We start from the raw sequence: 10,826 nt of genomic DNA on the forward strand, positions 1-10,826 counted from the left end.
GAGACAAACTGTTTGTGAAAACGGGCTCTACAAATAAAATTGCCTTGCCTTGCCTTGCCTAATAGGGATATTATGAAGTTCATCACAAGACCTGCAGAGTTTTGCTATTGTTGAGTGTTTGTATTGGGCAGCTTCCTCTGAAATGACTCACAATTTCTTAAAATGCTTTTCCTCTCAACTGCATACAGACAAAAAAGACTCACGCGCATTTTAATGAGAATTGCTTTTGAAGAGGTCTCTGGTTAAAGCTCGACAGATTTTAGGGCATGTGTAAAAACAGACAGAATATACAGAAAGAAGGTTGTGGAACCCGGATCCTGTCCAGCTGTTAAACTGTTATTAATACCCATGATCCCCTGGAGGTACATCATCACTGCTCTGTCAGGATAGCCTTTATTATTAAGTATCTAGATTTGATACCCCATCTTTTTCTTAAGTCTGTGGTTTGTTTTTGGCGCCAATAAGACATGATACTTTTTTCGTATATGTAATGCAGTGTAACAACTGTCTGCCATTACACCGACCCAGGGCGGGGGTGGGACTCCAAATCTGACCGGGAGGAATTAATACCAGCAGGCCACTTTGGCCATCCGGCGTGCTGTGCCGCCGGGAGGGTGCGAGCATGCGAGCTAGCCGAGTGAGTGCAGCTCTCTCGTGTCGCTCGCTCGCGCTACACAAACGGGAGACTGCAGCAGCAGCAGCACTGACTGAGTAGATTGATTGAATGAGTGGCCTCGATAGAATTGAGACCTTTGTTTTATCTGCACTGTCTGTCGCTAGCTGGCCTGCCTGGCTTTTCTCCCTCACCAGCCAGGCAGGCCACCAAGGGGCCAGGCCACCGGGAAAACTCCCGGTAGTCCCGACGGCCACCCTGCCACTGCACTGACCATCTGTTTGAACTCATGAAAATTGTACTGCTCTGGCTGTGGCAGCTAGGAATGATGGTATGGTGATGGTGTGTGTTAATATGTGTGGCCTTACGGAGCTGGTGCTGAGGAACTAAGAAAAACTTCTTTCTGCCTCTCAGCTTCATTCTTTTCCTTAGCTCACCGTAGCCGAGAGTCCTTGGAGGACGGCCTCAACTCTCAGCTGTGGACAGGACCAGAACCTGGCAGTTCTTATTCAAAGGCAATGTTCACAGGACCTGTGTGTCATCCTGTCTGCATAGCAGGCTGACAACTCATGTGGTTCCATATGAGGCAAAGGCAACTTTGTGATGAATTTTTATACTTGGACATGATTGGTCCTTTTCCCTATCTTTGAACACTAGTGGCCATATTTTTAGCTTTTCAACTTTCTCAGTGATTGTGCTTTTACTTTGTTGTCATTTTTGTGTGCATAAATAGTTTGGAAGCACACAGCTGGTTTCTATTGTAGGCAGTGAACATTCATCCTGGGACTTGTATTCAGATCAGGTGCTGAATAAGATAGAGACTTGTTTGTCCTTTTGTTGATGCAGGGTACCTTTCTTCAGCAGCACCAGCATTCTCTAAATCCAGCTTTGAAATTTAGAAGCATCCAAATTGGACCAATTGGACCAATTCAGGGTCAACTTTGAATTTGATAATAATGACCTGGGATGCCATATAAGGTCGAATTTCTGATTTTTGCACATTAAACATACTGCTAAGCAGACATAGGGACTCAAGCCTGAGGCCCTGTGCACACCTGATATTGTGATCTGTCCTAATGTGATCCAAACACAAGTGGTCAGCTCTGCTGAGTGTTTACACTTGGAACACTAATGTTAAAATTAGTAACACCATTACCAACACTGGGTATATTTTACCCAATATAATATTCCTGATAAAATATAGTTTTCATCATTGAAACATGATTGAATCTCAGATCACATTGATCATGTGCACACCTAGTATTAAGACCAACCTCTTGTCATCAGATCACTCTCTGTGACTTGGGATTTACTTGAACTTTTCCTTAAAAGCCTTTAGACTTGACTCTGACTCAGACTCAGGTTTTGAGACTCATAAACAATGTTTATTTGGCACATTACCATTAAAGAACCTTTCGACCATCTGAATGTGTTTGCCTCATGTTAAATGCAGAGGGGATCACTCCACGTTTGCCCAGCCCTTATCCCGCCAGGTTGATGCAGGTTCTTCAACCAGTGCTGTTAAAGATTTTCTGAACCTTGGTTCTCTCTTCTGAACTGGCCTCATTCTCACTAGTTTTAAGGTGAAACATTGCATATTTTCAGCTGTATGTGTCAGTCTGGTAAACTTTGAAGTTACAATGAAAAGATTCACTTGTTGTCACATGCTGATATATATTGATATAGTGGTCACGGATGAAACACGCTGAATTATGTTGAAACTATTATATGAAAATAAGTAACTGGGCAGTATCATTGATATCAGTTCTCATCCATGAGTGTAATGGAGCCATATCTGAAGTCAGCATCCCAGCAGACAGCTGGAACCTCTGTTGGGATCAAATTTAATAGCAGTACAGACTCAGCTCACATTCAATACACACTTAGTACACACTCTTACTCTTCCATTAGGGCCCAACTGATATGGATGTTTTTGGGGGCCGAAGCCGATTTTGATATTAGGGAATAAAAAAATTCTGATAAAGAAATAGCGACCGATTTTTTTTTTTATATATAAAGACAAAATACATGCTTTTGATGGCTTGACTATAGTTCCAAACATTTGATACAAAGATTTAAATTGAAGGGCAACACCCACTATCATGTCAGTAAAAATAAAGAAGTCTCTCTGACAGTGTCAGCATTTACAAAGTAATACATTTATTGAAGTAGCATTCATGTTAGGGCTGTTATTGTGTGCATTACATTGCACCTAGGTGCAATTAAGAGGTTAGTAAGTGTATATCTGTAGGTAATAGTCAGCTGGATAAGCAGCATCATAAAAGTCTCTGGGAAAACATGATATGAAATCCACCTCTCAGATGTCCTCTCAATGTGCGTTCACATCTTCTTTCCTCCATGAAGTTAAAACTTGGACCAGAAACGCTTAATCCTCCTCTGAAAATGAATGCAGCCCCCAACAGTTTGTGCATGGGATGAAACATTGTCCTGATTTGGTACAGTCTTTTTTAGTCTGGTAGCATGTAGCTGCCTGAGTGAGTACTTTGAGGTACTGCAACGTTACCGTTGGTAGCTAATATTTAAGATAGGTTATCCTAACTTTCTTTAGCTTGTTAACATATGTCTTGCTCTACTGATAATACCAGTGAAGCATGTCAGAAACAATGTGGCATCTCATGGGAAATGGGAAACTTATTAAGTTATTTTTTTATTTCACAAACTAGTTGTTATAGACTTACCATGAAAGCAAACTGCTCCATTTTAGTATGCATGTGCTGTTGGCTTTTCAGTACAGTACACTACTTCACTCTCACTCTGTGGGGTTGCTGTGGAGCATGACATGAGAGGAGTTGGAGCGCCCTCTACTGAATACGCAGGAACATTTTCGAAGAAATAAACCTTATTAACGGTATTTTTTCCTTAAAATTACATGTTAAAATCGACGTTATTTGGTCAACTTTTGGCCGTTTACAGGTTATGTTCAAATGGCTATAATCTGTCGGGCCCTAGTGTCCAGCTAAGGTATTATAACATAGTGCAGTGTACTGCTGAAATGTGCACGCAGTAGTTATGCAACCGAGACGTCCATCAGAATGAATCTTATGAATCTGAGGAAAGTGTTGGCGTTGATTATTCTGTGGAAGTGACCAGTGAAGAAGAAATGAGTGTTCACAAAGACACCACCAGGATCATCTTTTGCTTCATCACCATTGTTGTGATATACAATTCAAAACCCTACTTCCAGATCACCTGCTATTGCGTTACAGATATAGTACATGTTTCACTTGTGGGCCTTGACTTGTTCAGTGCATCACTTTCTCCTCAGAAAAAAAAAATCCCGGGCTGCGTCTGTCATACTGAGGCCTCAGCACTTCCTCAGTCCAAATGAATCCAAAGTGGAGATCGATTGAGTCACATCTTTGTACTGTTTTGCATTGTTTGTTGCTAACATTAGCAGGAGCAGGTTCATCCCACTCCAGCTGTATGGTCCAGCTGCACCCAGTGTGAATGAACGTGAATACTTTCAAATGTTTAAAATGTTTTTGACTTTTTTTAATTTTCAAAAAAAATATTCTGGGAGTCCTCCAAGTACCACTTGAGTACCAAAGTTTGAGAATCACTGCTCTATTCCGTATAATGGCAAAATACTATTTGTAGTATCTACAGTATGATTCGGCTGTCATTTGATGTCATTTTTTGTCTGTAATAAAACCAGAACTGAAATGCAACCAAAACTTCAAACAAAAGAAATGATGGACTTGCTCGACTGATGCGCCTCTCGTGACTACAGACCTCTTGTGAAGCATCGTGACAAAGCTCAAACCAATTAGGCAACCACTTTTATGCAAAAATTTTAGAATAACCACATCAGTTCTCACATGAACTACAGCTTTTATTCCTTCAGTGCAAATATTGATTTCAAAAACTTTCACAGACACAACAACCTACTCCCTAAGTCCAATAATTAATAGCATATTTTTCCAAACAAAGATGAAAGTTAAGTTGCTTTCTTCAAGAGAAAAGGTGCAGTATAAAGATCTCTTTGGATAAAAGAGCCTGGATTGACTGAAAGCTGTGTAAATATTGAAGAAGCGAGCTTGCGCTGCAGAGATTTCCTCCACTGATATGATTGCTCTCTTTTCTCTTTCAGGAGATGTTTACATCCAGACAACACAAGACACAAAAAACCCTGTTATATATGGAGTATTTTCTGTCTCTGGGTTAGTGTTCATATAAAGAGTCTACATTGTAATTTTATTATTTTGTGAGTTAAATTTTGCAGACTTCTTTTCAATTAGTAACTTAACTTTCCCATCATAGTTCTGTCTTCAAAGGCTCAGCAGTGTGCGTCTACTCCATGGCCGACATCCGCATGGTCTTCAATGGACCTTTTGCTCACAAGGAAGGTCCTAATTACCAGTGGGTAGCCTATACTGGGAAGATCCCTTACCCTCGACCAGGCACGGTAAGTCTAACCCCAAACTGACCCTGTCATAACATTTTTTCTTACTTATACCTAAAATATAAACCATCCGCCCAAGATACAGGTATCTACATTGCCAAACTCCAAATATTAGTTCAAGACAAGCCTTCAAATATCTTTGTTTGCCTGACTGAGGTTTGATCTGAGTGCCTCTGATCTCTCACAGTGCCCTGGAGGAACATTCACCCCCAACATGAAGTCCACTAAGGACTACCCAGATGAAGTGATAAACTTCATGAGGAATCACCCTGCTATGTATAATGCTGTGTATCCAGTACACAAGCGCCCCCTGGTGGTTCGCACGAATGTAGATTATGAATTCACCACCATCACAGTGGACCAGGTGACAGCTGCAGATGGCAATTATGAAGTGCTCTTCTTAGGAACAGGTGAGTGTTGTTTGGTCTTCATTGGGAATTAATTTTATGAAAATAAGAGGTTTTTCTGGCATTTTTTAGCATTGCTGATTACTTTGCCTATGGGGATCTTTTTAAAGGGGTCACCCTCAAGGAAATGAATTCAGATAAGTGGAAGGATTGCACCCACCCACCCCAGTCATTTATCATTAAGATAAAAGCATTCTTACCTTTTGTGCTGGAGTGGAAATTTAACCAATCAAAGGCTTTGTACCTTAGTCTGTTCACATCAAGTAAACAACAGGAGATTTGTACCTGGAGGGCAGAGGTGGATTAACAGCAGGGGTGAAAGAGAGGAACAGGGGTGAGAGGGTGGGGGGAGTACAGTTATCCATCACCATAATCTTACACCTTGGTGTAAGAGAGATTATCTATTTGTCAGGTTGCCTTACAGCTCTAATGAGACACCACAATGACAACAACCACCACACATTGTGCAGCCCCCACGTGTGATATTTCTTTGTTCATTGTGTTTTATGGGAAGGAGATACTTGCCACGGTGGAGGAATGCGTGTCCCTTCAGCTGCTGTTAGAGTTAGCCATTCAGGCACTATGCACATGTCATAATAAATCTCAGTACTTGCAGAAATAATGCATGCAAATGAATAGCTAGCAGGAAAAAAGAGTAAATAGATCAGTGCCTCACATCATTGAAAAACTCAAAAGAACCATGTGATAAAGGTGAAAACTTTGGAGTCTGTTGACTGGAGGATTCTGATCGGAGGCTGCTGAAAGAGCAAAATGGCTATCAAAGGTGGTGTTCACAGAATAGTCATGTGTTAGATTGCAGGTATGTAGCTGATAAATGTGTTTTGTTCCCCACAGAAAGGGGGACGGTTCAGAAAGTTATTGTCTTGCCCCGAGATGACCTACAAACTGAGGAGCTGATCCTGGAGGAGGTTGAGGTGTTCAAGGTGAAATTTATGTTACAAACCTTGCATTTATTATTTCCAACATTAATTTCCTTGTTCTATCTAGCTTGTGCCTTTATGTTATTGTATCTGCCACAATGATAACACACAGTATTAATAATATATTACTTTCAATATTAAGGTTCCAACTCCAATTACAACAATGAGGATCTCATCCAAAAGAGTAAGTATGGCTGGGCAGCTGATTTTTTAACCTTTGCTCCCATAAAGAGACAGAAAATGACACAATTTGCCATAAGCCATTTGATGCATGTATGTCCAGTAGAGAAGGAGAAGAGAAGTATGGAAAACACATCAGGGTTCAGTATTTCCTTTCTAAGTGATTAAAATACTCAGCCTCCTGTGCATACTATGACATAAATCTATAGACAGAGGGTTACTATTACACACAGCCTACCCGACTGATGAATTTCAAACAGATGATTTGAAAATTTGAAGGTGCATTATGATGGCAGCCTGATAAAGATTAGACTCAATATGACACTTTTCTCATTGCATCCATAAGGGTTTTTGTCTCCTCTCAACACAGCTGCAACTGGTGCCCAAAAGAACTAATGTAGATCTCCCTTTCTTCTCTGCATTCATTTTCCATCTGCTGCTCTCTTAACAGCAACAGCTATATGTGTCATCTGTGTTGGGTCTGACCCAGTTGGCTCTTCACCGCTGCGACGTGTACGGTGAGGCCTGTGCAGACTGTTGTTTAGCCCGAGACCCTTACTGTGCATGGGATGGCAAGTCCTGCTCCCGTTACTCTGCCTCGCAGAAGAGGTGAGCACCAGCAGCGTTCTGAGCATGAGCCACAGTGATACAATTACTAACTCCCCAAATCGATAGGGTGTTAAATCGTTCTTGTGCTAGACTGATTCGATGGCTGGAAGGCTGATTTATTAGCACTGTAATGTGTTTTTAAGTGATTTATACATTCTAAACTAATCATACACTCATTTGACAATCATCAGGTATACACAGATAAAACACATTTATCATTATACAGAAGCTCTGCAACAAACCCGCTATGTACAATGTTAAGTGACTTTGAATGGCTTGCAGTTGCTTTATGCCTTTTTTTCTCTCTCCTTATTCGGCAATACTGGTCTGACCCCTTTAGACGAAGCCGGAGGCAGGACGTCAAGTATGGGAATCCTATTCGCCAATGCAGAGGCTTTAACTCCAATGGTAAGACAAATTCCTTGCACCTTAGGGTAGTCAAAATACATCAATATTGATGATAACCATAATACTCAAGGTATGAAGTATGGAGAACTTCTTAATGATACACATATAATGATAATACATAAATATTATAATAATTAGAAATAATCTAGTCCTACTAATAGCATTGCTTCTCAAATTAGTGGGGCTGGATTATTTATGATATTATATGTGTATTATATTGCTCCTCCATACTGGTGGCCTCACTGTTGTATTTTGAATAGAAGTCATTTGTAAAAAGCACACAACAAATATAAAGATCGGGTTTAAATGTTGAAAAAACCAAAGGCCTGATTTTTGGTTTTACATGTAAAAGAGCCACAGCCAAAGAGTGCATCTTCATAATGAAAAAGTAGAAATGCTTGCATCTCACAGCTATTAAGGTGTGTTTGACTCTCACATAAAATGTGATACACTGAGGCTTTTCTACAATCTAAATCCCTGTCATTCTTGTTATCCTCTGCCATTTTCTATAAAACTGTTTTGTTTTGTTTCCTCTGCTAGGGTATCTGCTTGACACCACCTGACAGAATCAGCCTATTCAGTATTTTTCAAGGGACCTCCATGCTTTTTTGCAACCAACAAATCATCCAGAAAATATTTAATCTTTGTCTGGATGTGTAAAATTTTTCTGGTACCATTGGGACAGTGTTGTGTTTCAGCTGTTTGATACATTTTTAGTTTGTCAAACTTCCATTTATTAACATCATTTATAATAGCCTCTACATAAGTTTATGGTAATCAGTGGAAGTGGTTTTGCTAAAAGACATTGATTTTCCACGACTGGACTGAAGGAGTTCATAGTCATGTGTGGTAGGTTGCTATGGAAATCAGTCTCTCTCTCTCTCTCTGTCTTTCCTGCAGCCAATAAGAACACTCTGGAGATGGTGCAGTATGGAGTAGAGGGAAGCAGCACCTTCCTGGAGTGTCAGGCCCGGTCTCCACATGCCATTATCAAATGGCATCTACAGAGAGACAACAGTGATCGCAGGAAAGAGGTGAGCTGCCTGAGTGTTTAACTCAAAGATCCTGCTTATTGTAGAATGAGATTTTAGCTCTTGTATCTAAAAAATATACAATATTAACTTCCTGAATATTGGAATGGCCTGAATTTCCCTGACACTGACTGCAGTCAACGACAGACGAGTGTTTCCACATGAAGAATTGGTAGTGAATATGTTCAATTTGGGGTTGGGAGAAAAACCACAAATCACAATATTTCATTCAATTTTGCAAGTTGGTTATCATGGAGATTTATATCAAGTAAGACATATTTGAAAAATCTCTTTCTCTGTGTATCTGTGAATATGATGAATTGATTCAGGGAGTGATAGAGCGATGGCTGATTTCTCACATATACCTCTACTTTCCTCAGCCTGAGGAAGGACACATGAAGGCGATCTGTGAAATACGCCTCTGCTATGTTGTATAAGCCTGAGTCTCTATTTAAAATTTCATTGTGAGGCTTTGTAGTGCTGCTCCTCTATTGACTATTCTGTTGGATGGTTTCACTTCTCACAGGCAGAACCGACTTAGATTAGGATAGATTAGATTAGAGTAGGACACAAGGATTTTATAGGGTGCAGTAGATAATTTAGAAAAATAAAAACAGCATTTTTGCATTTCTTGGTCACCCCCTCAGCCTACTTACCTGCACAATCTGTTCAAATAGAATCCCGTTACTTCTCCTTCCACTCACTCAAAACACTCTTAACTGGTTTCACAGGGTCCCTGGTGTCCACTTGGGATTAAAGACCATAGATTTAGACATATTAATGATACATATTTGTCTAAAAATGAAACACAAGTGTTAAAAACATTTAAAAAAAACCTTGTTTGATATCATAGTTGTTTCAGAGTGGTTGCAAGTGCTGCAATGTTGCCCTGGCTGGTCTTTCACCTTACTGTTTCAAAAGCACAACGTGTCTAAAAGAGGTTTATTGTACATAACCTTACTCTGCATGTACCAATGCACCTTTTGCATATTTTTTCACTAGACTGTCATTTCACAATTTCTATTTGAAATCCCTTGATATTTGTTTAAAGTGTAGTTCAAGTAGAAATCCTGATTATTAATCAGTTTAGGTAGAGATTTGGCGTCATTATATATATGTTTTCTATGCAGTTAAAGATCGAAATTGTGTAAATGACAAAAAGACTTTCATTGGCACTGAAAAAAACAACAATAAAATTGGAGAGCTGTTTCCTTGCTCTTGATCATCTTTTTAAAAGGGGACATTTCAAACAGAGTTCGTTGGAAAGAATGTTTCCGATCTTAATAACAGGTTTGTTCAACCAAAATACTTTCTGTTCTAATTCCTAAGTAACTGATAATAACAATGTAATACCTTAAACTTTCATATTTCATGAGAAAATTATCCTGCATTCAAAATTCCAGTTCAGTGCAGATCTACTCACTTCCAGTCTAAATTTGAGTCCAGATATTTTTGTACAGATGTACTGACACAAATACAGATAGTATCTTTGACTTACACATTTACGGACATGTTTTCTCTCTGCAGGATTTTCATGAAGTGTATTTCTTTCTCCTCAGATGCGTTCTGATGGTCGAATTTTAAAGACGGAACAAGGTCTTCTCCTGCGTTCTCTGCAGCCTTCTGACTCTGGCATGTATCAGTGCACAGCAACAGAAAAGAACTTCAAACACACGCTCGTCAAGCTGCAATTGGTAGTGATGTCAAGCCGGGCTGTCAATAATGCACTGGTGGAGGGCGGAGAAGGACTGTTGCCCTCTTCTCTCCACTCCAGCAGCACCCAGTGGACCCCCAGTGCAGGCCAGTACAAAGACCTGCTTACTATCCTAAGCCAGCCAGAGATGAGCCTCATCAATCAGTACTGCCAGGACTACTGGCAGTTTGGAGACCCACTGCTGGGGGCACTCAAGGTCAAAGACCTGAAGGAGCTAAAGGAGCAGAAGAAGCCCCGCAACCGTCGGCATCATGGGGAAGGGCAAGAGATTGAGGAGCTGGGGGAGGTAGAGACATGAGGAGCCCAAAATTGTGTCTGAAACATCTTAACCACCTGTGAGAACTAGGAGAGACTCACTGACAAGCAACAAGAAAAAAGATCCACAAACCAAGAGAAAGGAAAACTGAGAAAAAAAGAGGTTTACAAACCACACACACACACACACACACACACACACACACACACACACACACACACACACACACACACACACACACACA

General features: G+C 40.3%; 1 protein-coding gene across 6 annotated transcripts in view; it reads left to right on the forward strand.

Moving 5' to 3' along the window:
* The window catches only part of LOC147267570 (semaphorin-3F-like), an 86,163-nt gene extending 75,337 nt beyond the window's left edge, over window positions 1-10,826 (forward strand). For 4 of the 6 annotated variants that reach the window (XM_086198487.1, XM_086198491.1, XM_086198489.1 and 1 more), the window contains 9 exons: window positions 4,725-4,794; window positions 4,895-5,039; window positions 5,224-5,446; window positions 6,299-6,387; window positions 6,527-6,568; window positions 7,016-7,172; window positions 7,498-7,581; window positions 8,482-8,615; window positions 10,172-10,826. In XM_086198487.1, the coding sequence (XP_086054613.1) occupies window positions 4,725-4,794; window positions 4,895-5,039; window positions 5,224-5,446; window positions 6,299-6,387; window positions 6,527-6,568; window positions 7,016-7,172; window positions 7,498-7,581; window positions 8,482-8,615; window positions 10,172-10,624 (1,397 nt within the window). In that variant the 3' untranslated portion in view covers window positions 10,625-10,826. Of the gene's footprint in view, window positions 1-4,724; window positions 4,795-4,894; window positions 5,040-5,223; window positions 5,447-6,298; window positions 6,388-6,526; window positions 6,569-7,015; window positions 7,174-7,497; window positions 7,582-8,481; window positions 8,616-10,171 lie in introns of all 6 variants that reach the window. The other 2 variants (XM_086198490.1, XM_086198492.1) reach the window with 1 other exon arrangement.

The sequence above is a fragment of the Aulostomus chinensis genome, chromosome 3 (assembly GCF_037954235.1).
Source record: "Aulostomus chinensis isolate RoL2024-O1b breed Wild chromosome 3, RoL_Achi_v1.0, whole genome shotgun sequence".
Lineage (NCBI taxonomy): Eukaryota > Metazoa > Chordata > Actinopteri > Syngnathiformes > Aulostomidae > Aulostomus > Aulostomus chinensis.